This window comes from Pan troglodytes, chromosome X (genome assembly GCF_028858775.2).
Source record: "Pan troglodytes isolate AG18354 chromosome X, NHGRI_mPanTro3-v2.0_pri, whole genome shotgun sequence".
NCBI lineage: Eukaryota > Metazoa > Chordata > Mammalia > Primates > Hominidae > Pan > Pan troglodytes.
This window is the reverse complement of record NC_072421.2, coordinates 98677823-98705096: the sequence shown is the minus strand read 5'-3', so window position 1 is coordinate 98705096 and position 27274 is coordinate 98677823. Positions and strand designations below refer to the sequence as shown.

The following is a 27274-nucleotide window of genomic DNA, read 5'->3' as shown; positions in this document are numbered from 1 at the left end:
TAGCACTTTGGGAGGCTGAGGTGGGCAGATCCCTTGAGTCCACGAGTTCGAGACCAGCCTGGGCAACATGGTAAAACCCTGCCTCTACTAAAAATATAAAAATTAGCCAAGCATGGTGGCACGTGCCTGTAGTCCCAGCTACTCAGGAGGCTGAGCCGGGAGGATCACTTGAGCTCAAGAAGCAGAGGTTGCAGTGAGCCAAGATCGCACCACTGCACACCAGCCTGAGCAACAGAATGAGATCCCATCTCAGGAAAAAAAAAAATCTTGGCTGGGCGTGGTGACTCACACCTGTAATCCCAGCACTTTGTGAGGCTGAGGCAGGCGGATCACAAGGTCAGGAGATCAAGACTATCCTGGCCAACATGGAGAAACCCCATCTCTACTGAAAATACAAAAATTAGCTGGGCATGTCTGTAATCCCAGCTACTCAGGAGGCTGAGGCAGGAGAATTGCTTGAACCAGGGAGTCACAGGTTGCAGTGAGCCGAGATCACGCCACTGGACTCCATCCTGGCGACAGAGTGAGACTCCGTATCAAAAAAAAAAAAAAATCTTTAATTCCCCACCTACCCTACCCCTGTCACCACATTAAAGAAAGGTATGAGGGGCCAGTTGCAGTGGCCCACACTTGTAATCCCAGAACTTCGGGAGGCCGAGGCGGGCGGATCACTTGAGGCCAGGAGTTCGAGACCAGCCTGGCCAACATGGTGAAACGCCATCTCTACTAAAAATACACAAAGTAGCCAGGCATGGTGGCAGGCACCTGTAATCTCAGCTACTCGGGAGGCTGAGGCAGGAGAATCACTTGAACCTGGGAGGCAGAGGTTGCAGTGAGCGGAGATCCTGCCATTGCACTCCAGCCTGGGCAACAAGAGCAAAACTCTATCTTTAAAAAAAAAAAAAAAAAAGTATGAGGTTTTTATGTTCATGACGATAAGGGGACACAGGTTTTGTCTTTTTATTTTTTTGAGACAGGATCTCACTCCATCGCCCAAACTGGAGTGCAGTGGCATGATCTCAGCTCACTGCAACCTCTGCCTCCCAGGCTCAAGCGATTCTCTGGCTTCATCCTCTTTAGTAGCTGGGATTACAGGTGTGCGCTACTACCACCCGGCTAATTTTTGTATTTTTAGTAGAGACGGGGTTTCACCATGTTGGCCAGGCTGGTCTCGAACTCCTGACCTCAAATGATCCACCCGCCTCGGTCTCCCAAATTACTGGGATTACAGGCATAAGCCACCACCCTACTGCCGGTTTTCTCTTTTTAAAAACAAAGTTGAGCCAGGCGCAGTGGCTCACGCCTGTAATCCCAAGCACTTTGGAAGGCCAAGGCGGTCTGATAATGATGTCAGGAGATTGAGACCATCCTGGCTAACATGGTGAAACCCCGTCTCTACTAAAAATACCAAAAAAATTAGCCAGGCGTGGTGGCACGCGCCTGTACTCCCAGCTACTTGGGAGGCTGAGACAGGAGAATTGCTTCAACCCGGGAGGCGGAGGTTGCAATGAGCCGAGATCGCGCCACTGCACTCCAGCCTGGCAACACAGCAAGACTCCGTCTAAAAAAAAAAAAAAAAAAGAAAGAAAAAACACAAACAAACAAGGTTGAGAAACACAGCTCTACCCTACACGTGAACCTTTTCTACATAAATATCCTGAATAGACAGCCATTAAACCTCTGCCTGACCTACTCCACTGTCAAGAAGTATATCACCTCTGAAAGTCCTTTATTCCGTCATGAGTCTGCTCTACCTGTTACGAGATACTGCCCTATATCTACCTCTGTTTCTTGAAGCCACACAGAGATCTCCTTTCATGTAACAATCCTTCAAATATTGGAAGGGAACCAGAAAATCTTAGCCTTTTTTCCTCCAGGCAAAATATCCCTAGTTCATTTACTATCTCAAGTTGGAAAGCTTCAAGTCATCTTGCATCCTTTACACTTTATCTTCAGTCACCATATTCTATCAATGTTTTTTCCTTCAAAATGTCTTACTTATTCATTTCCTTCCCAATCCCACTGTAACTGTGAAGACCAGGCCTTCATACCTTTGAGGTCATTTTATCCTCCTAGCTAGTCTCCCTTATTCTAGTATCATCTCCCAAACCCCAATTCTTTTCCCATGGCTGCTAGACTCTTGTTATTTAAGCACTCCATCCACTGCATCCTCCTTTCCAAGAACTTGCAGTGAACATCCCATTAGCTAAGGAACAGCACCTTACTTTTCACCCAGTAATCTCACTCCTATAAATGTACGCCAAGGGAAGAGTTTAAGAAAAAAATCTATATCATGAAGATGCTCGAGACTGTTATCTATTCCGACAAAAGAAACAAATTAGAAATAAATAATAGAGGCCAGGTATAGTGGCTCGCGCCTGTAATCCCAACATTTAGGGAGGCTGAGGTGAAAGGATCATTTGAAGCCAGAAGTTCGAGACCAGCCTGGGCAACATAGCGAGACCTTGTCTCTACAAAAACTTTAAAAATTAGCCAGGTTTGGTGGCACATGCCTGTAGTCTCAGCTACTTGGGAGGCTGAGGTGGGAGAATCCCTTGAGACCAGGAGTTCAAGGTTACAGTGAGCTATGACCATGCCACTGCGCTCCAGCCTGGGCAACAGAACAAGATCCTGTCTCTAAAAAAAGAGAGAGAAATAATAATAAATTATTAAATAAATTATGGTACTAAGGACTACAGTGTCACTATTAACATTATGTCGACTATGTGGAAACATGAAAATTATTATGCAATGTTAATTACGTATTCTGATTTTTTATGTCCACTATGTTTGCAACTCTATGGAAAATGATAAATCAATAAGGACAGATATTGAAAAATTAACACTCTAAAACAAATGTAACAACATTAGTGTGGATTTGTGGGGCCTTTCCCATGCAAAATTCTTTGGTGAAAATAAGTTTGCTGATAGGCATAACTGACCAGGCCCAAACAAAACGCACTGAAAATGTGAAAATATTTTAATAGACTTTAAAAATACTATTCATTTATTAGACTAAGCTGGGTAATCAAACTATACAATAACAAGGCAATAACTAGTTACTACAGGCCTCGGAAACTAACGTTTAGCTAATTCTACCATATTTCGCATTCCTGTTATCCTTAGTCACCTCCCAATATGTAAGCCCCTTTAGTCACTTATTCTTCCTTGTCTCTATGCTTCTTGTCCTCTTTCATTGATCCTATCCTTTCCAAATCTCTCAACTGCAGTATCCAGAACCTCTGTTCTGTGGTAACCTAAACATACACCTTCATATTCTACAAAGTATGCTTTCTCTGTCTTCTTACCTTAATCATATCCTAGCTCTCCTTCACCACCAAACCAGGACACTGTTTCCTCTGAATACATTTCCATATCTATCCCACCTTAACAACTAGAAGTAAGCAGTGTCCTATACTAAGCTTCCCACTGCTAATGTGGAACAGAATATAAGCCCCTTCTTTGAGAAGGTAAATATAAAATCAGAAATAAATCCTACTTTAAGAAGGAAATCAGATTTAATTTAAAAGATAATATACAGGTCGGGCACAGTGGCTCATGCCTATAATCCCAGCACTCTGGTAGGCCAAGGCAGGTGGATCACCTGAGGTCAGGAGTTCGTGACCAGCCTGGCCAACATGGTGAAACCCCGTCTCTACTAAAAAATACAAAACATTAGCCGAGTGTGGTGGTGGGCGCCTGTAATCCCAGCTACTGGGGAGGCTGAGGCAAGAGAATCGCTTGAACCCACTAGGCGGAGGTTGCAGTAAGCCAAGATCACGCCACTGCACTCCAGCCTGGGTGACAGAGCGAGACTCCATCTAAGAAAAAAAAACCATAATATACAAAAATCAAATGGATCTTCTATTTAATCAAGTGCCATGGAAAAAAATTGCCTTAAGATTGTTTACAAATAATTTGTGAGCTACAGAAAGAACCTCATTAGTCAAGCTACTGCTAAAAGCTGAATTTGTTAGGCTAAATATTTGATTGCATTTTGCTACAGACAGTTTTTCTCATGAGTCTGACTATCCCTTGCTTTTCTGAACACAACACAAAAGGTATCTTCAACCCTATTTCCAAACCATTATTCCTCCTTCCTTGTGTAAAAAACCCTTTCTCCTTTGTTCATACTATCCAGCTACACTACCCTCTATTTTTTTATCTTCTCATATCTCTGCTATCACTTGGAATCTTATCCAGATTCACTGAGGACCTTAGAACTCTGCATCATGTCCTGCCATCAATACCTCAGTTACACCAGTGTCCATGCAAATTATCCCAACATTTCAGCTTCACAGTTCCTTGACTTTGAATCAAATAACCTTCACCTTCACTCCACCTTAGTTACCCACTCCCACAGCCACACACTAGATTCTGTCATAACCTGAACTGAACCACACCAAAATCTATTATTTTTTTCTTTGTTATAACTTCCTATTCCAGCTTTCTCACAGACTCAACTCCAACTATAGCTACTCGTTTTTCAACATCAGAGATATTCAATCCCTTAATTCCTTTTTTAAATTAAAAAAATTTTTTTTTTTGAGATGGAATCTTGTTCTGTTGCCCAGACTGGAGTGCAGTGGTGCAACCTCGGCTCACTACAACCTCCACCTCCCGGGTTCAAGCGATTCTCCTGCCTCAGCCTCCTGAGTAGTTGGAATTATGGGCACGCCCGGCTAATTTTTGTATTTTTAGTAGAGATGGGGTTTCACCACGTTGCCCAGGCTGGTCTCGAACTCCTGACCTCAAGTGATCCGCCCACCTCAGCCTCCCAAAGTGCTGGGATTACAGGCATGAGCCACCGCACCCAGCCAATTCCTTAATTTTTAACCTCCTTTTTCAGGTTTATCAGCCTTCTCCTGGCCTTATTTTCCTATCTAGACTAGACCACACAGCTGATCACAACTCTCTTGTACTCCATTCAACCAGCAAAACCCAAACTGATTCAATCTCATAATTTGCTTTCTCTTCTCCAACATCTAAGTGGAAGAAAACACAACTGCAAAGATTGGCATCATTCCAAATTGATGATCGCCAACTTTTGCTGGGCCCTTAATGACGCTCAATAATCCTTTTACTTGTCTTTAACCAGCTCTTTTTTTCTCCCTGGCTGTCCTAAGCAGCTAACACCCTCCTGGAGTGTCCTACTTAATTCTATTCTCTAAATCATGCTTCTTATTTTGAGAAATTTAACATTCTTAGGCACAAAGTACTTTAATGTCTTGCCCTTTCTTCTAACTTTACAAATAAATCTATATATCCACCTATCCATGCATCCTCTCCCCAGTCTTAGAGGATAAATGGTGCCTCCCAATTCCTAACCACCCATTCAAGTAAATCTCACTACCTAGTTTTAACCCAATACCTTCATATTTCTTCTGGAATCTTGTACCATCAATTATTCCCAATCTTTTCTCCATTTTCAACTTCTCCTCTTTTCCACTGGCTCCTTCGACTCCATCTATAAACACACTCACGTTTCTCTCATTTTAAAGGCAAAACAAACAAACAAACAACTTCCCCTGGTTGCCAGTCCCCCTACAGCTCTCTCTACAACTTTTTATTGGTCAAACATTTTGAAACATATTCTATACTCATTGTCTTGACTTGACTTTTCACTCACTCCTCAACCCACACAATCTGACTTCTACCTCCCCTGAATATATTTCCATATTCCACCTTAACAACTAGAAGTTGTTCCACTGGAACTACTCACAAAGGAAGCCAAAACCTCTGTATTGTCAATTCTAAAAGAAACGTTTCTTGTCCGTATCCTTCTGAACCTTCCTGGGATACTTGGCAACATCATTCCTTCATTCTTTATTGATATCCTATATTCCCTTTGTTTCCTTGGAACTATTATTCTCCTGGTTATTTTTATACTTCTGGCAATTTCTTAAGATTCCTTTAGACTGTCCTCCTTCTTGGCCTGAGAATTAAATACTGTGCATTCCCGAGTTCTGTTTTTAGCTTGCTGTCTGTTCCCTTCCTTCCTTCCTTCCTCTCCCCACCCCTCTCATTCTCAAATATATGTGTCTGAATGTGTATATGCATATTAGGTTGAACCACAGCAAACTGCCAATCATTAACCATCTCTGACGTACAAAAAATAGCAATTTCCTATGGTCCAGCCTAATGTTTAAACAGCTCTTTAGCGTGGAAGAATAAGAGAAGAAACAAAGAATAACCCAATTAGAAGATTGAGACAGAATTGCCAAAAAAAAAAAAATTCAAACTGAAGTCTCTGAAAATTTATTAGCTGGGAGAATTGGTGTGGATGTCATGTGAATGATGATATTGGTCAGGATGTAAAAGTTACAATTAGCATAAATAGACCTCAAATCCAAGTTAATATGATAGGTAATTAATCAAGTGCCATTCAATTACGACAAACGCTAACCAGGACAACATGTTTCCTGTCAATGTGGCCAACAGTAAGTGATTTAAGGTTAAAAAAAAAAGTTATAAAAGAAACATTACTTAATTGCCCCTCTTTTAGAATAGGAATAACCATTCTATAAGAAAGTGGCTCTCAAACTCATTCAGGTAGAACTTCTGGAAGCCATATTGGTCTTCTTGGAGACCACCCCAAAATAGTAACATATTATATATAAGGTTGGAACAATTTTACTAGCAGAAAACGACTATTACTATAAATATAAAATATGAATGTCACAGGGAGTTTTGTTTGCTTTGGTCACTACTATATTCCCAGTGTCAAGAAGGGTATATAGTAGGTGCTCAAAAAATATTTGTGAAATGAATAAATGTATCTACAAAAATATAAACCACAACAATCAAACTAAGTATTTCTCAGTTTGTTTGTTTTTATTAATATGCATCTGCCACTTGTTCGTTCACTATGTCATTTGCTACAAGTGGAAACAGGTCAGGAAAACTGTATGCAACACAGCCTTAAAAAAGGAACATTCTATGCATTAACTTTGAGTTGAGTGATGCAGTACCTCAAAGCCCAGGTCCAAGAAAATCCTGTTATAAAACCATTGCTGTAATATCAGTTTGGAATTGTGTACCACCAGCAATAGAATAATACATCCTATTGAATCTAAGCAAGACAAGTTTTTGTTACCTTGAAATAAATGGTTGATGTAAAGAAGAGCTGCGCTAGATGGTCAAAAAGAAGTGGTTTCACCTCTAGGAATAAAAAAAAAGATTATTCAAAATCCTTTCAATCATAGTACGTTGAATCAAATGACTCCAAATTTTCATGATACATACCAGAGAAGCTACTAAAAGGAATCCAGCTCACAAGCTGAAGGAACTGTGACCGACAACAAAGGCCATCCCAGAGAGGAAGGCTCTTATACAGGAATGCTTCACAGGAATAAAACCCCTCCTGTAACACAAGTGAATAGTAAATTCTTATATGGAACTCTTCAGTCATAAAATTATGCTCTAAACAACCAGTTTATTTTGTGCTATAGTTGCTTCACTCTTAGACTAATTTTTTGTCATGAATATAATAAAAGCCTTAGGTTAGGTGCCAGACTTCCTCAGAAAAAGGATGAGATGATTAGTATTTGCATACATTACCATCTTTATCAATACAGTTCTCAAATACCATAAAACTTCATCAATTGGAAAGAAAGTTAAAAGTTATAGAATATTTTTTAAAAAATAAGATTTATTATCTTGGGGTACATGCAGTAATTTGAATATTGTATAAAATGTATACAATATTATGTAATAGGGCTAGAATTTCATTAGAGGCCATAGACCAAATCCCAACTCTGAGCAGCTCCATCTTTAGAGGCTCAAATGTCTAGGTTGCTTATATTTCCACCAGAGTGAGGATCTGGGACTTCCCTTTTTTCCATTGTCACCTAAGCTTTTCACAGTGACATGCACCAGGACTCTATCCTAAGACCTTCTTTTCATGACATGAATCCTCTGGACAATCTCATCCATATCATAGCTAAAACCACTTTTAACATGAGGGGTCCTAAATCTGTATCTCTAGCTCAAATCTCATTCCTGAGCTCTAGACTCATTATTTTACTGCGTACTGGATATGACCGCTTTGATGTCCCATTAGGCATCTCTTAAGTGAAACATCTTTCCTTCCAAGACTGCTCCTCCTATATTTCTTTTCTCAGTGAATGCCATCCATCTTCCCAAGTAGGAAACATAAACGTCAACCTAAATTGCTATCCTCACTACCATCTCTGCACCCAGCTTCCAATTAAATGGTTTCACACCAAATCCCTAAAACTTGGGCTGGGTGTGATGGCTCACACCTATAATCTCAGCACTTTGGGAAGCCAAGGCAGAAGGAATGCTTAAGCCCAGGAGTTTGAGACCAGCCTGGGCAACGTGGTAAATCCCCATTTTTACAAAAAAATACAAAAAACAAACACACAAACAAAAAAATAGCCAGGAGTGGTGGTGCACACCTGTAGTCCTAGCTACTAACTAGACTGAGCAGGGAGGATCAATTGAGCCCAGGAGGTCAAGGCTGCAGTAAGCCATGATTGTGCCAGTACACTCCAGCCTGGGCAACAGAGCAAGACCTTGTCTAAAAAAAAAAACAAAGAATTATTCCACAAACATTTATCAATCAAGCTGAACATCTATACATGAAGAAAAGTTAGACATGGTTTCTGCCTGCTGGGAGCTCATAATGTGTGGAAAAATGGATGCTAAAAATGTCACGATAGAGGTAAGCACAGGGAGCCATGGGAGCACATAGAACAAGGAGCTAACCCACACTGGGCAATAAGTGAAGACTTCTTGATGGTGCTGATACCCAAGCTGCAGCTTAAAATACAACTCAGGGTTACCCAAACCAAATAGTCCATTGGCTGGAACATATTTGATGCTCAAAAAATGTTTGTTGATTGTAAGAATATAAGTAGTGACCCTATGAAATTTACATTACTGGCTAATTCAGTTAACTGAATACATTTAATTACATCTTCAGTTTGTTCTCTTAAATTACAGGCTTTTCCCTTTTATTTGCATAATATAACATATTCTTTCTTCAAATCTAACAGTGCAAAGATAAAACTCGGCTTTATCTATAATGAGCTTCAAACTGAACAAATATTATTTACAAAAGATGTCAGGTACTAAAAAAAAGGGTTTTTTGTTGTTGTTGTTTTTGAGACAGGATCTCACTCTGTAACCCAGGCTGCAGTGCAGTGGCACAATTACGGCTCACTGCAGCCTTGACCTCCTGAGCTCAAGTGATCCTCCTACCTCATCCTCCTGAGTAGCTGGGACTACAGATGCATGCCACCGTGCCTGGCTAATTTTTGTATTCTTTGTAGAGATGGGGTTTTGCTGTGTTGCCCAAGCTGGTCTTGAACTCCTGGGCTCAAGTGATCCACCCGCCTTGGCCTCCAAAGTGCTGAGATTACAGGTGTGAGCCACCGCAGCCGGGCAAGAAAAGGTTTTCAATGGATATCTAAATAAATTTTAGTAAAGAGTGGTGGAGAGTAGAAGAAGCAAGTGAAATCTTACTTGTAAGAAGCACTCTGCCCTGATGATGGTATCCAGGAAGTTGGTAAATTCTTTTCCATGTTCATAATTATTCACCTTGTACCAAATACATTCTAGAGCAGAAACAGTAAATATAAGCATCTAGTTGTACCACAATAAAAAAGTGCACAAAACATAATTATCACTAAAGTGACAAGTGACAAAGTAAAAAAGCCATAAGTCTCATACATCCTAGCTAACTCATGATGTAGACTGGAACAGTCACATGGAGATGATAGTGAGATATTCCTCAACAACTTGGTAATATAGGGAAAAGCTTATAGCATAAATATAGGGAAAAGCTTATAGAAATGGAGAGAATTCACATATAATGAATATGATAAGCTTTATATCACATAGCAATCCAAGAAAGTATAAACATCTGAATTGAAAGTTTTAGAATACCCTAAACTTCAATTAGAGTATGCTGGGTATAATGTAAGAGTGATACAAATTTAGTACGTGGAAATCTAATAAACTATATCATATTCTGTTTAAAAGATTCAGAGAAGAAGAAGAAGAATTGGCCTGGAACCAACTAAAAGCAACTTTAACCACCAGAAGAATCAGGAGTTGCTTATCCAGTATCCAGTAAAGAAACACTCAAATTTGGTCAAAAGAAATATTATCTCTAGAGAAATATACCCGCCCCTCCCCACCGACCCCCACCATTGGAGGAATGAAATGCTCAGGCTTTACTATGGCTTGGATGAAAGACTTCTCACTGCCCTTTCCTTTAATTCTATAATTAAGAAATCTTCTAATGACAAATTTGGCTCCCATATATGCTGATAGCAGAGGGGATATTCTAGTTGGCAGATATGAGCATTTTGCTTACCAGAAATAATTAATTTTATAATAAGCTGACATTCTGGCTTGTACATTTGTCTCTTCTGAGTTTTGTTACCATTAACAGGATGATTCTGGGGCCCTAACAGCAAGTTTCTGAACATACAAAGATGAAGAATCCTTGGATTGTGATAGTCATCAAAGTGGAGCCACCCAGTGAGTTTTGGTGGCCATCCAGCAGTGTTTCCTTAACAAAATCCCTCTACCTTCTTACTGCCTTAAAATTACAACAGAAACATTCATGCTCTAAATATATGATTACCACAGACATAATTACAGCATATGAAGGCTCCTGCTGTCTAGAATTTGGCACCCTTATAAAAGAAACCCATTTGTTAACTATCTTGGTCCATCCTCATTCAATTCTTACCTTCTTGTAATGTTTGACTCAACCAGTAATAAAACCTCAGCAAGACTGGCTCATCTCTGACACAGTTAATATAGTGAAGCAGCAGAGAGTTGTTTAGCACTGAGCCCATCTGAGAAGGCAGCTGCAATGACAGAACAACCGATCAACAGTTAAGTATCTGAAAAGTGGATAAGGGAATCGTCATATAGAAAATATATAACAAAAATAGGCTGGGCATGGTGGCTCATGCCTATAATCCCAACACTTTGGGAGGCTGAGGCAGGAGGATCACTTGAGCCTAGGAGTTTGAGGCCAGACTGAGCAATATATTTTTAAAATAATTTTTTTTTGTTTTGTTTTGAGATGGAGTCTTGCTCTGTCACCCAGGCTGGAGAGCAGTTGCTCCATCTCAGCTCAGTGCAACCTCTGCCTCCCAGGTTCAAGCGATTCTCGTGCCTCAGCCTCCTGAGTAGCTGGAACCACAGGCATGCAATACCAAGCACGGTTAATTTTTTTTTTTTTTTTTTTGAGACGGAGTTTCGCTCTTGTTGCCCAGGCTGGAGTGCAATGGCGCGATCTCGGCTCACTGCAACCTCCGCCTCCCAGGTTCAAGCAATTCTCCTGCTTAGCCTCCCAAATGGCTGGGATTACAGGCATGCGCCACCACGCCCAGCTAAATTTAGATTTTTAGTAGAGGTGGGGTTTCTCCATGTTGGTCAGGCTGGTCCCGAACTCCCAACCTCAGGTGATCTGCCCGCCTCAGCATCCCAAAGTGCTGGGATTACAAGTGTGAGCCACCGCGCCCAGCCCAATTTTTGTATTTTTTAATAGAGATGGAGTTTCACCATTTTGGCCAGGCTGGTCTTGAACTCCTGACCTCAAGTGATCCGCCCACCTCGGCCTCCCAAAGTGCTGGGATTACCGGCATGAGCCACCGTGCCCAGCCTGATATAAATTGTTTTAAAAATTAGCCAGGCATGGTGATGCACATCTGTAGTCCCAGCTACTTAGAAGGTTGAGGTGGGAGGATCACATAAGCCCAGGAGTTCAAGGCAGCAGTGAGCCATGATCACACCACTGCCTGGGTGACAGGTAAGACCCTATCTCAAAAAAACAAAACAAACAAACAAACAAAAAAACAAAGGCCATGAAATTCAAATAGAAAATGCAAAGAAGCACATGGTCCAGTCACATACCTCTAAGCAATGGATGTTCTGTAAAAGTTGGGGGAAGCTTTGAAGTTGTTCTAGTGGAAATGATCCACTTCTATTCAGACAATCAGAAAGACTCATCTCTTTTTTCCCACATTCTTTAGTGTAGCTACTGGAATTGAGCACTGGTATAACTGAGAGAGAATTCCACTTCTGAAGAAAGATAATAAAACAATCTATCAATGGACTAAACAGACTACAAACCACAAATATAAAAGCAACTGGTAAGGTGTTTCAATTAAAGGAATCTGAATATGGCTTACACAGAATCCTGGGTAACTGACATATACTTAAATATCTATAATCTCCTCTAAGATCTGAATGGTTATTATTTGGATTTAATAAAAGAAAGCCATGCAAGTTGTTTGAGCTTTAGATACTTACTCTTTTTAGAGGACGAACATTAGCTGGACCTAACATCAACTTCAGAGGTTCTGGAGAAGGTCCCCGGTTTCTTTGCTTCACGGCAAGCAGAGCCGTCTTCCATAGATTCTCTGAATTCTTAAAATATATCTATAAATTTGGATATAAAGTACAAGAGAGTAGGTACCCATAAACTGAAGCAACATAAAGTCTAAAATGCCTCATTAATTGAAAATATATTATGAAATCCTTTACACCCATACAAATGCACTTAAAGTATTTTTTTTCTGATTAGTAATCTATTAAATATACCAAATAGGATCAACACGAAGTACCAATTCCTAAAAAAAAACTTTCCCAAAACAGTACCACAATACTAGACAGTAAAACAGTAGGCTGTAAACATTTTAGTTGAAATCTGTAAGTTAACTTTACCAAAAATAACATATTTCAATCTTAATATGATTTCTCTCTCCTTAATCCCTTACCTTCTTCCTTACAGGCAAAGATACTGAAATCAGAGCAGGAGCAAAGAACTTATACAGTGACAACAAAGCCTGGAGATGAGGCTGCATCCCCTGAAATAAAATAAGTTTTCCATTTTCAATTCTGTGGCTATTAAGAAACTGAGGAAACAAATACCAATAAGAAGGAAAAAAGTATATTCAGACCATAATTTCGCTGAGATATAGCTATAGGAAGATGCTACCAAAAATCAAGGAATGAGTAACCAGACATTTAAGTCAACCACCATAAAACAACCCTCTCCAAACTGTGATCTTCTCTCTTAGGACCCTTTCCAACTTTACTTCTTCCTTGTATTTTTCTCTTCTCTTCCTATACCTTAGGCTGACCAGTCATACTTACTAGCATAGCATAGCTTATTCTCACTGGTAGCATACTCAGGACTCAAAGTTTACTCATCCTTGATTTAGACCTCAAGGAGACAGGACCAAAAGAGAAGCTAATACCTGATTATTATAATTCTTGGAAAATTATCTAGGAAATTACAATTGGTATGCCATAATCAAGCAGCTTTGATATAACTGAAACAAGTCTTAACAAAAGCACTAATTTCACAACGAAAGATGTGATTACTGCTAGATACCTGTTTTATACATCTGGCTATCCAGAGAAAACACACCATTAAAATGAATTCTAAGGAAGTAACCAAATTGTTTTATTATACTAAAATTTTATTGAATCAAATACTGCACAAAGGCAGCAAATGAGGCTTAGAAATACAATATTTCCATTTTATAACAGCTTCTTGAAATTAAATTTATTAAAACAAAACCAAAATGACCCAGTTTATCTATGTTGAAAATATCTCCTAACCTCTGTACACCCATTATTAATGAGTATCAGAGTGTTTGTTTTGAGCTAGAATGCTTTTTAGAGAATACTTAGTTGTGCTGAGGGCTTTAGAACTTATAGTCTAGTTAATTAAAACTATCTTTTTTGTTAAAAAGTTAATACTAAAAAAGGTAAGGGGGAGATTTCCAGTTAAAAATGGCATATCGAACATATGATTAATTCTGGGTTCTCCCAAAGCCCCATTTAAAAGACAGTAAAAGAATGAAAAAGGTGGCTGGGCACGGTAGCTCATGCCTGTAATCCCAGCACTTTGGAAGGCCGAAGTGGGTGTATCACTTGAGGTCAGAAGTTTGAGACCAGCCTGGCCAACATGGTGAAACCCCATCTCTACTAAAAATACAAAAATTAGGCCGGCTGTGATGGTGCACACCTGTAGTCCCAGCTACTCGGGAAGCTGAGGCAGGAGAATGGCTTGAACCTGGGAGGCAGAGGTAGCAGTGAGCTGAGATCGCATCACTGTACTCCAGCCTAGGTGACGGAGTGAGACTCCATCTCCAATAAATAAATAAAAGAAGAATGAAAAAGGATAAAGCAAAGCACAAGTTCAAAGAGAACAAGAGAGGAGATAACAGCATATGAGAAATCTAAATAAGATTTTGGAACCTAGAATGAAGATGGTCAAATAGTAACCAAGTTAGCAGAATAGATAAAATGAAATCTAAGGTATCAACAGAAAAAGCCTCAAAAAAATCAGATTCATGCTTGACAACTCCCAGAAAGGATCAAGAGTTGAGGGACCACATATCTCTAAAAAGTGGGGATGCAAAAGGGACAAGAAAACAGGAGTATTGCATGAAAGGCTACATAAGAAGCAGTTAGAACCCCAAATTCCTTCACTATACTGGCAAAACATTAGGGCTTTACTCTGAAAATGAAGCTGGACTCGGATACCAGGCACAGCCAACGGAGGATACCAAGACCATTTCTCACCCCTTTCTAGTGCTCAGGTCTCAGAGTGCCAGTAGCCAGGTTTACACCCTGTGATGATGTATTAGCCCACTCTAACACTGCTATAAAGAACTGCCCAAGACTGGGTCATTTACAAAGGAAAGAGGTTTAACTGACTCACAGTTCCACGTGGCTAGGGTGGCCTCAGGAAACTTACAAACATGGCGGAAGGGGAAGCAAACACATCCTTCTTCACACGATGGCAGGAAGGAAAAGAATTAGAGCCGGGCGAAGGGGAAGCCCCTTATAAAACCATCAGATCTCGTGAGAACTCACTCACTATCACAAGAATAGCATGGGGGAAACCGCCCCCATGATTCAACTACCTCCCATTGGGTCCCTCCCATGACATGTGGGGATTATGGGAATTATAATTCAAGATGAGATTTGGGTGGAGACACAGCCAAACCATATCAGATGGTTAATTTTAAGTGTTGATTTGGCTGGTCCACAGGCTGCCCAGATATTTGGAGAAACATTATTTTGGGTGTTTCTGTGAGGGTTTTTTAGATATGTTTAACATTTAAATCAGTAGACTCTGAATAAAGCAAATTGACTGCCCTCCGCAATGTGGATAGGTCTCATCCAATCAGTTGACAGCCTGAATAGAAGAGGTCCCAGAAGAAGAAGAAAATGTCCAACAGACTGCCTTCAGACTTTATTTGCAACAGCAGTTCTTCCTGGTTCTATAGTAGACTGCCACTTAACTCAAACTGGAACATTGGCTGTCCTGGGTCTCCAGCCTGCTGGCCCATCCGGTAGATTTTGGACTTACCAGCCACCATAAAAAAGTCAAATGAGCCAATTCCCTATAATATTATAAATACACACACACACACACACACACACACACACACACACACACACTTGATTCTCTATGTACAACCGTGCAACCACATAAGACAGGAAACAGGAGAATTCTGTTTTGAGAATATTAACATAGTCATCTGGGAGGATCCTCAACAAAACATCAAGATCCTACAATGAACAAGTCCTGCTCATACACACAAGTTTCCAATCATCATGTTAGTGTTTTACTTTTAAATATGAACAAATAAGCTTTACCAAGCATTGGTGAGCAGTGGCTCACACCTGTAATCCCAGCACTTTGGGAGGCCAAGGCGGGAGGATTGCTTGAGCCCAAGAGTTTGAGACCAGCATGGGTGACATAGAGAGACCCTGTCTCTACAAAAAATTTAAAAATCAGCCAGGCCTGGTGGTGCATGCCTGTAGTCCCAGCTACTCCAGAGGCTGAGGAGGGAGGATCGCTTGAGCCCAGGAATTCACGGTGGCAGTGAGCCATGATCATGCCACTGCACTCCAGCCTGGGTGACAAAGTGAGACCCCCGTCTCTAAAAAAAATTAAAATAAAATTTAAATTTAAAAAGTATCATAAAAGACCAAACAATCTAAAAACAGAAACTATGAGGAAACAGAGACAAAGCTTGAAACAGAAAAAAATCACAGCCCAAAGTGCATACACACAGGCTCATGCCCGGTAGAGGGAGAACCAACCCTTAGGATGAGACCTAATTCCCCCTTCTTGTTCTAAAGATTGCTCTGGACCGGGCCTAGTGTATGTAGGAAAATGCCCCACTTCCTACTATTCATGTCTGCTACCAGAAATACAATTTTTGTGGTTTTGTTTCCTTCATAGATTGGGAGCTATGGGGCATGGAGGGGGATAGACGGGATATATGCCTTTGCAGGTATCAGAAATTCGCACATCCAATGTATTTCCTCACATATGTTGACTATGCCTGTTACTATCATGCATGTTAGGTTACATATGAACATGGCTATGCCTTCTTGGTTTGATATTGTTGGACTTACCCAAATTCATCAAAATTCAGCTAATCAAAACAATGTTATGTATGCATCTTTATAAATGGGTACTTACTGACAATGGAATAATTTAGTGATGTACTGTATAGAGTGGTAGTAATGAAACCAGACATTTAGTGTCTCCGTTATAAATTTTTAGACAATCATCTCATAAATCATTTTTTACTTGAACATACACTGTGTTTCAGCTAATACAAAACAAATCAGCAAGATCTTTTGTTTGTTTGTTTGTTTGTTTGTTTTTTTGGAGACGGAGTCTTGCCCTGTCGCCCAGGCTGGCGTGATCTCAGCTCACTGCAACCTCCGCCTCCCAGTTTCAAACAATTCTCCTGCCTCAGCCTCCCAAGTAGCTGGGATTGCAGGTGCCCACCATCACGCCCAGCTATTTTTTGTATTTTTAGTAGAGACGGGGTTTCACCATGTTGGCCAAGATGGTCTCGAACTCCTGACCTCGTGATCTGCCCGCCTCGGCCTCCCAAAGTGCTGGGATTACAGGTGTGAGCCACTGCACCTGGGTACTAAGATCTTTTATTATGGTAAGAATTGTCTTATTCCATTGAAATGTTTTGCTGTAACATGGGAAAAGGTACATTTTTTTCATAATCTATTAATGTGAAATAAAATTCAAATTGGACAAAAATATTACCATTAATATCTTCAGAGAACTAAGAAAAAATAATCGTACCCATGGAACTAAAACAGAAGGCTACAAAAAAAGAATAATCATTGAGCTGCACTAAGAGGAGACCTCACATTGGAGAAGCACAAATGTGTTCTGTGTTTGTGTCTTTCATTCAATAAGTGCCTATAGGTAGGCCATGAAAGCTACAGTTAGACATGACCACTATTACTTCCATTGTTTCATATCCAGAGCTTCACAGACTTCTGTTACCTGGCAGGTAAAGTGGAAATAACAATGCAGAGAGCTGTAAGGACCAGAGATAACAGTCAGAGAATATACTGAAGTTTAAGCATCCAGAAGATAATGTCTTAAAATGCTTTCCTAGGCCAGACTCAGCGGCTCACACCTGTAATCCCAGCACTTTGGGAGGCCAAGGCAGATGGATAACCTGAGGTCAGGAGTTCGAGACCAGCCTGGCCAACATGATGAGACCACCATCTCTACTAAAAATATAAAAAATTAGCCTGGCGTGGTGGTGTGCGCCTGTAGTCCCAGCTACTTGGGAGGCTGAGGCAGGAGAATCGCTTGAACCCGGGAGACAGAGGTTGCAGTGAGCTGAGATCGCACCACTGCACTCCAGCCTAGGCAACAGAGGTAAACTCCATCTCAAAAAAAAAAAAAAAGCTTTCCTAGATCACATCCATACAAAATATAAATTCATTTATGACCACTCCCTAACACTTACTGTTCCAGCCATACCAACCCAGCTCCCTAAACAATGTTTGCTGTTTGACATCTCCATGTCTTTGCTCATGCTGTTCCCTCTGGGAGGAATGCCCTTCTCTCCCTTCTTTGCCTACTTAAATCCTATTCATCCCTTAAAAATTCTCTCAAGCAGGCCGGGTGCAGTGGTTCATGCCTGTAATCCCTGCACTTTGGGAGGCCGAGGCAGGCAGATCACCTGAGGTCAAGAGTTCGAGACCAGCCTGGCCAACATGAAACCCCGTCTCTACTAAAAATACAAAAAATTAGCCAGGCATGGTGGTGGGCGCCTGTAATCCCAGTTACTCAGGAGGCTTAGGCAGGAGAATTGCTTGAACCCAGGAGGCGGAGGTTGCAGTGAGCTGAGATTACACCCCACTGCACTCCAGCCTGGGCGAAAAGAGTGAAACTCCATCTATAAAATAAAAATAAAATAAAATAATTCTCTCAAGCATCACCACTTCTCCTTGACCCCAAGTCTGATTCTGATTTTTCATTTTGTTCACTGAGCTCCCCAGAAAATAAGTTCCTTAAAGATAATGAGTGATAGGCCAGGCGCGGTGGCTTACGCCTGTAATCCCAGAACCTTGGGAGGCCGAGGCGGGTGGATCACCGAGGCCAGGAGTTCCAGACCAGCCTGGCCAACATGGTGAAACCCTGTCTCTACCAAAAAACACAAAAGTTAGCCGGGTGTGGTGACGCGTGCCTATAATCCCAGCTACTCGGGAGGGTAAGGCAGGAGAATCGCTTGAACCTGGGAGGCGGAGGTTGCAGTGAGCCAAGATCATGCCACTGCACTCCAGTCTGGGCAACAGAGTGAGACCCTGTCTCAAAAAAAAAAAAAAAGATCAAGAGTTATTTGATTTTGTATTCCCAATGCCTGGCTCAGTACCTGGCACATAGTACATTGGCAGGTCTTAGGTCTTTTCAGTACTCACCATTTTGGCCTGAAGATCAAGCAGTTTTCTCACACGAAATGGTTTGACTAGAAAACGTAAAGGAAAGAGGTACTATGCATTTGGATTCAGAATAAAAAGAAATTGGTTATATTTAACCACCATGCAATTCATACAGTTTCTTCTTGTAACATATCAAGGAAATAAATACCTGTTCAGTTAAGCCATTAAGCAGATGCTCTTAAAGTACTAAAAAGCAATTTCCACAAAATGACTTCTGTCATATAACTAATGCTAATAGTTATTTTAACTTTATAAAGGCCAATACAAATGCGAATTCTACAAAGTATAATACAACTGTAATGAAAATACTCACCATTCTCTTTTTTGGTAAGTAAATATAACAAATGGCAAACATAAGGGCACTGTTAAAACATAAAAAAATATTAAGAGAAATGATAATATGTCTTGAACAGAGGGGCAACACATTTTCCTCAAATGTCAATCTTACGCTGATTAAGTAAAAAACCTTCAGGACTTCACTGAACAATAGTTTTACAAAGAGTCTCTTTTTCCTACTGTATAGTGATAAAAAAACAATAGTTTTAATCAGCATTTCATTAGGCCATTTTTTAGTTATTTTTGGAATGTAAAGATATTGCAGACAATTTGAAAAACAGAATTACCTATCATCCTCCTACCTAACAAAAATTCATGTATTCCTTTCAATATTTGCATGTATGTATTTAGTTACTAAATTCATACAAATATTGAAAGGAATCCATGAATTTTTGTTATTCCTTTCAATATTTTTATGTATGTGTATTGTTAGTTGGTGGAGACAAGGTCTCACTATGTTGCCCAGGCTGGTCTCTAACTCCTGGCCTCAAGTGATCCTCCTGACTCAGCCTCCTAAAGTACTAGGATTACAGGCATGAGCCACTGCACCTGGCCCATACTTGTTAAGACATAAACTTGAAACTTTTATCCTGATTTCCTATTTAAAACCATTTTCCCATGTTGTTTAGTCTTCAAAATTATCATTTTCAATGATGCTTCATATTCCAGTCAGTATATATACAAGAATTTAGTTAACAGCTTAGTCTTCAGTTTGGCAAATAGTATGCACTCAATTTGCTAATTAAATTATTGTATGACTGATTCCCTTCTACCATTTCATTTTCAGTGTCCATCTGTTGAGGTCTTACTCTAGATCAGGGGTCAGGAAACTATGGTCTACCTGTTTTTGTAAATAAAGTTTTACTGGGACACAGCCACATCATTCATTTATTTATTGTCTACAGCTGCTTGCACACCACACCAGCAGAGTTGAATAGTTGTGACAGAGACAATATGGCCTTCATGCTCAGAATATTTACTACCTATCCCTTTAAGAAAAAGTTTGCCAATACCTTCTCTAAATAATAGGAAAGTGACAAAATAAAGTATTTAATAGTACTAGAGAAAGCAACAAGAGCAAAGACTTTCTTTAAATAAATTTGTATTTTTGTAGTCATGACTCTAAACTTTAAAGTCTAAACTACAGCATATTCCATACTGCCTCTTCTGTACTTAGAAATGGTTTGAGAAAGAATCTAAACATACTTTTAAGAAGCATGAATTTAGATATGGAATTTTTATTTTTTTTTTTGAGACGGAGTTTCACTCTTGTTACCCAGGCTGGAGCACAATGGCATGATCTCGGCTCACTGCAACCTCCGCCTCCCGGGTTCAAGCGATTCTCCTACCTCAGCCTCCCAAGTAGCTGAGATTACAGGCATGCACCACCACGCCCGGCTAATTTTGTATTTTTAGTAGAGACAGGGTTTCTCCATGTTGTTCAGGGTGGTCTCGAACTCCTGACCTCAGGTGATCTGCCCACCTTGGCCTCCCAAAGTGCTGGGATTACAGGTGTGAGCCACCACACCTGGCCGGAATCTTTTTTTAAAAGAAAGAATACATGTTATGACCACATCTGCCATATACTACACAGAGAATAGCAATTTTCAGTATAAAAAATGTGTTACGTCATATGCTTAAGGATATGAACTACTAGCAATACTATCATGTTGAATATGAAATGAGTGTTACACAATCACTTGCCCTAGACTCCATTATTATAGGAAATCTGACATTCTCTTTTAATCACATCTAGAAAGGAAAAACTCATATATTTTAATCATTTTACAATTGCCTTTCTGGCAAATATTTAGGTTGGTGCAAAAGTAATTGCAGTTTTTGCCATTTCAATGGCAAGTACTTTAATAAGTACTTGGGTTATAAAAGGCTCAGTCCCTGACTGGAAGAACTCAGTCTATTGAGCTATTAGAAGAAAGCAGAAAGCGTCTCTTCTTATTTCCTATTCTTTACAAAGTATGTTTAAACACAGAATTCATTTGTATTGCAATTTGGTCAGTTTATGAACAGAAACAATATGAGGTTAAGAGAGATGTCAAAGGTAAGAGAGAGACGATGACATACCACTTGTCATTCAACCACACCTGTGCACCACAGGACATGCAACAGGGATGAGCATCCTGCATCCTTACTTTCTATCGACACTTCCAAGGTTACCACTCTTTCACCGTTGTATAGAAAAAGACCTCCTCTGAGACTTAGTTCACCCAACTTTACTACCTCTACCTTACCTATACCCTGTCAGCTCACTACTAACCTAGTACCTTCCCCAAAATTCCGTGAGGATTTGGGCATCTCACTCAGTTTTCAGCTCTAACTCTAATCCCAATATCATGCCAGATGACTTTAATGTCCATATCAACAAATCACCGTGGTCTTACAGTTTACTGACCTCAATTCCAATGACCTGATAACCATCTATAGAAATATTGTGTATTAGATACTCTGAATGACTCTGACTGCTTTCCTGCCAGCTCAGCAATGTTTTTGACATCATATCCAGCTGTTGAAGCATGTTTCAGAGCTGGCATGAAAGCAAGAATCTGCAGTTCCCAAAAACAAAGTGAAAGTAGAAACACTAAATATTGAACAAGCTTTCTCACCAAGATTTTTTGCCAAACCTTAGAAACTTTGAACTTACGACTTTAATAGCTACAAAGGGAGGCAGGGATAGGTTAGGCAGGGGATAAAGCTTAGGACCCACCCAATGTGTAGATTATGCAGAGGATCTATTATAATAAAAAACTGGAATCCCCAAGAGCTACACACTAAGTGTATGGTTGTGAAATTAAAACTCCACTGTGTTGAACAGGACAGCAAGAAAACTTGCTTGTCCTGACCTTGGAAATGGGTGAAAGGAAAATAAAACCTTTCCCAAGAATTTGTAACCACAAGCCAGCTCAAAAAATGTCTGCAGTTTGGCCAGGCGCAGTGGCTCATGCCTGTAATCCCAACACTTTGGGAGAGCAGGCAGATTACCTGAGGTCAAGAGTTTGAGACCAGCCTGACCAACATGGAGAAACCCCGTCTCTACTAAAAATACAAAATTAGCCAGGCATGGTGGTGCATGCCTGTAATCCCAGCTACTCGGGAGGCTGAGGCAGGAGAATTGCTTAAACCCAGGAGGCAGAGGTTGCGGTGAGCCAAGATCGTGCCATCGCACTCCAGCCTGGGCAACAAGAGCAAAAAACTCTGTCAAAAAAAAAATTATATATATATGTCTGCAGTTTGAATTTACACTAGTGGGATGGCCTGGAAAACCTAAAGAGAATAACTTAAAGTGGCTCTAACTTAGTTGTAACTCTCAGGTAAATCATATATCTTGTATCTAGGGACTTGTATCTAGAATACAGAAAGAACTCTTACAACCCTATAGGATAATGAACAACCCAATTTAAAAGTGGGCAAAGGATCCTAAGAGACATTTCTCCAGGGAGGGTATACAAATGGCCAATAAGCACATGAAAAGATGCTCAATATCATTAGTTATCAGGGAAATGCAAATCAAAACCACAATGAAAGACCACTTCACACCTACTAGCATGGCTATAATCAAGTCAGATAAAATAGCCAGTATTGGTGAGGATGTGATGAAATTTGAACCCTGTCATAGACTGCTGGCAGGAATGAAAAATGGTACAGCCACTGTGGAAAAGAGTTTGGCGATTCCTCAAAAAGCTGAACATAGAATTGCCATATGATACAGTAATTTTTTTCCTAGGTATACACTCAAAGGAACTGAAAAAGCAGGAACCTGAACAGATATTTATATACCAATACTCAACACAGCACCATTCACAATAGCCAAAAAGTGAGAACAACTTAAATGTCCAACATCAGATGAATGGATAAACAAAATTAGATATAGTCATCCCTTGTTATCAGCAGGGGATTGGTTCCAGGACTTCCCTTCCCCGCCACCATATCAAACTCTGCGGATTCTCAGGTTCCTTATATAAAATTGTGTAGTACTTGCATATAATCTATGCACATCCTCCTGTATACTTTAATCAGGGGGTGCCCAGTCTTTTGTTATCCGGGCCACATTGGAAGAAGAATTGTCTTGAGCCACACATAAAATACACTAACGATAGCTGATGAGCTTAAAAAGAAAAATCCCCCCAAAAATCTCATAATGTTTTAAGAAAGCTTATGAATTTGCATTGGGACTCATTCAGAGCAATCCTGGGCTGTGGGTTGGACAAGCTTGCTTTAAATCATCTCCGGATTAGTTATAATACTTAACATAATGCAAATGCTATGTAAATAGTTATTACACTGTATTTTTTATTTGTATTATTTTTTATTGTTATATGTATCTTTTAATATTTTCAATCAATAATTGGATGAATCCATGGATGCAGAACCCTCAGACACAGAGGGCTGACTGCATATATATGAAGTAGAATATTATTCACCCATAAAAAGGAATGAAGTTCTGATACATGGTACAAATGGATGAACCTTGAAGACATTATGTTAAGTGAAAGAAGCCAGACACAAAAGGATAAATACTGTATGAATCCACTTATATGAGGTACCTAGAATAAGCAAATTCATAGAGACAGATAGTAGATTAGAGGCTACCAGGAGCAGGGGAAAGAGGGAATAGGGAGTTACTGCGTAATGGTTAGAAAATTTCAGTTTAGGGTAATGAAAAAGTTTTGTAAATAGATAGTGGTGATGCTTGCATGACACTGTGAATGTAATTCATGTCAATGAATTATACACCAAAAAAATGTTTTAAAATGGTGAGATTCAGGCACAGTGCCTCACATCTATAATTCCAGCACTTTGGGAGGCCGAGGCAGGAGGATTGCTTAAGGCCAGAAAATCAAGGCCAGCCTGGGAAACATAGTGAGACTCTGCCTCTAGAAAAACTTTAAAAATTAGCCAGGCATGGTAGCACATGCCTGTAGTCCCAGCTACTCTGAAGGATGAAGTGGATGACTCATTGTATGATATGCGAAATAAATCTCAATAAAGCTGTGTTTGTCTTTGTTCTTTTTTTTTGAGACAGAGTCTCGCTCGTTACCCAGGCTGATCAATCGAGGCTGCAGTGAGCCATGATAGTGCCACTGCACTCCAGCCTGCACAAGAGTGAGACCCCATCTCAAATTAAAAAAAAAAAAAAATAGAAATAATGAAAAAAATAAATGGCCGGGCTCGGTGGCTCAAGCCTGTAATACTAACACTTTGGGAGGCCAAGGAGGGCGGATTACCTGAGGTCAGGGATTTGAGACCAGCCTGGCCAACATGGCGAAACCCCATCTCTACTAAAAATACAAAAATTAGCCAGGCGTGGTGGTGCAGGCCTGTAATCACAGCTACTCGGGAGGCTGAGGCAGGAGAATCACTTGAACCCGGGAGGTGGACGTTGCAGTGAGCTGAGATCGCGTCATTGCACTCCAGCCTGGGCGACAAGAGTGAAACTCTGTCTCAAAAAATAAATTAAAAAAAATTTTTTTTATGTACTAATACACCAGGCGTAGTGGCTCATGCCTGTAACCCCAGCACTTTGGGAGGCCGAGGCAGGCGAATCACCTGAGGTCAGGAGTTCAAGACCAGCCTGACCAACATGGAGAAACCCTGTCTCTACTAAAAATACCAAAAATTAGCCGGGCGTGGTGGCACATGACTGTAATCCCAGCTACTCAGGAGGCTGAGGCAGGAGAATCGCTGGGACCTGGGAGGCGGAGGTTGCATTGAGCCGAGATTGCACCACTGCACTCCAGCCTGGGCAACAAGAGTGAAACTCCATCTCAGGGGAAAAAAAAAAGTACTAATACATGCTATAACACAGATGAAACTTGAAAACATTTTGCTAAGAGGCAAGTCATAAAAGACCACATTATTACATGAGTTCATTCATATAAAATGTCCAAAATAGGCAAACCTATAAAGACAGAAAATTAGATTAGGGGTTGCTTAGAGCTAGGGGGGTAATAGAGAGATGGGAGTGATAGCAAAGGGTGTGGGGTTTCTTTTTTTCTTTTTGAGGTGATGAAAATGTTCTAAAATTGACTATGCTGAAATGGTTGTACATATCTGTGACTACACTTAAAATCAACAAATTGAATACTTTAAATGGGTGAATTGTATGGTATGTGAATTAAATCTCAATAAAGCTGTGTTTGTTTGTTGGTTGGTTTGTTTGTTTTTTGAGACAGAGTCTCGCTCGTCACCCAGGCTGGAAAGTGCAGTGGCGCAATCTTGGCTCACTGCAATCTCCGCCTCCCCAGTTCAAGTGATTCTCCTGCCTCAGCCTCCCAAGTAGCTAGGATTAGAGGTGCCTGTCACCATGCCTGGCTAATTTTTGTATTTTTAGTAGAGACGGGGTTTCACCATGTTGGCCAGGCTGTTCTCAAACTCCTGACCTCAGGTGATCTGCCCCCCTCGGCCTCCCGAAGTGCTGGGATTACAGAGGTTAGCCACCTCGCCTGGCCTAAAGCTGTTTTTTAAAAGCAGCCAGAGAGAAAAGAAAAAAAGGATTACAATTAGACTGATTCAATAACATGATGGAAGCAAGGAGCCAGTGGAATAATATTGTCAATATCCCGAAAAAATTTAACTGTCACTCTAGAATTCTACATACACTAATACCAGTTTTTGAGAACAAGGGCAAAGTAGAGACATTTTCAGACAAAGAGTTTGCCATCAAAAGATTTTCAATGAAAGAATAAAAAATACACTTTTAGCCAAAGGAAAATAATCTAATCTTGAAGGTGTGAGATGCAAAAACAAATGATGAGCAAAGATACTGGGAGATATGTGGGAAATCTAAACAATTATCAACTGTAAAAATAGTATCGGCCAGGCGTGGTGGCTCATGCCTCTAATCCCAGCACTTTGGGAGGCCGAGGCAGGCGGATCACCTGAGTTTGAGGCCAGCCTGACCAACCTGGAGAAACCCTGTCTCTACTAAAAATACAAAAAATTAGCTGGGCGTGGTAGCACATACCTGTAATCCCAGCTACTTGGGAGGCTGAGGTTTGAACCCAGGAGACAGAGGCTGCGGTAAGCCAAGATCACACCATTGTACTCCAGCCTGGGCAACAAGAGTGAAACTCCATCTCAAAAAAAAAAAAAAAAAAAACTACTCTGTGTGTGTGTGTGTGTGTGTAAAGGGATGGAGAAAAACAAGGTAAAACTAAAACCAGACAACAACAGCATATAAGCCAGGAGCAGTGTGATGAGAGTTAAAGCATTCTTCAGCACCATATGACAAGAAGAGAAAAAAAAGAAAAAGAAAAAAAGAGTTAAAGCATCCTAAGGTTTTTGTATCCTATAAGATAAAGGTACAGATGCCAGTCACCTTTAGACTTAAAGTATGCAAGTTAAGTAGGTACAAAAACACTTAGGTGACTTCCAAACAAGAATAGGAAAGAAACTACGGTCAATCCAAAAAAAGGAGGATAGAGAACACTTAGAAAAAAAAAAAGCTTATTTAGAATATCTCAAAATAAGATATCTGAATTTATTTCTACTATATCAATAATCACTACACCAAGGTAAATAAACTAATTCTCAGCCAGGCACGGCAACAGAGTGAGACTCCGTCCCAAAAAAAAAAAAAAATTAGAGGACCCCTTGGCCAGTGTGGTAGCTCACACCTGTAATCCCAGCACGTTGGGAGCCCGAGGCGGGTGGATCACCTGAGGCTCACTGCTGCCTCCAACTCACAGCCCATTTCTACAAATCTTTTTAATGTCTCTGGCTTAAGAGAACACAGTTGGAATCTGTGCTTCTATATTAATTCTGTTATGTTTTGATTGAATTGCATGAAGAAAATCCAGCCTCACACAGATACATAGTTGGAAAAGGTAGGAATATTTTAAAAGCCTTTTCAGAAAATTGTGGATATTAGTCTTTGATACTACACCAAAACTTGACAAGTGGTACTTTCTTAAGGGTTAGCTGCAATGTGGAATCTGAAACACTCTCAATAAAAGCTCTGTACTCTGTTCCATTAAAATTCATTGATGTATCTTGTATTTTAAATGGATCTTTTATCCATGTATGAATTTAGAACATCGTACTTGTTCATCTGGAAAATATTGGCTCACTGAGTTATACTGAGCTTCCAAATGCTGACACATTTCATTATATGATAACTAAAAATCACAAC

At 40.2% G+C, this 27274-nt stretch overlaps 1 protein-coding gene across 18 annotated transcripts in view; it reads right to left on the bottom strand.

Moving 5' to 3' along the window:
* The window catches only part of CENPI (centromere protein I), an 84422-nt gene that overhangs the window by 42997 nt on the left and 14151 nt on the right, over window positions 1–27274 (bottom strand). For all 18 annotated transcript variants that reach the window (XM_054677021.2, XM_054677024.2, XM_063804538.1 and 15 more), the window contains 9 exons: window positions 19106–19154; window positions 18772–18818; window positions 12768–12857; window positions 12301–12429; window positions 11902–12069; window positions 10727–10847; window positions 9490–9581; window positions 7246–7363; window positions 7097–7161 (listed from right to left, as the gene is read on the bottom strand). In XM_054677021.2, the coding sequence (XP_054532996.1) occupies window positions 7097–7161; window positions 7246–7363; window positions 9490–9581; window positions 10727–10847; window positions 11902–12069; window positions 12301–12429; window positions 12768–12857; window positions 18772–18818; window positions 19106–19154 (879 nt within the window). The remainder of the gene's footprint in view (window positions 1–7096; window positions 7162–7245; window positions 7364–9489; window positions 9582–10726; window positions 10848–11901; window positions 12070–12300; window positions 12430–12767; window positions 12858–18771; window positions 18819–19105; window positions 19155–27274) is intronic.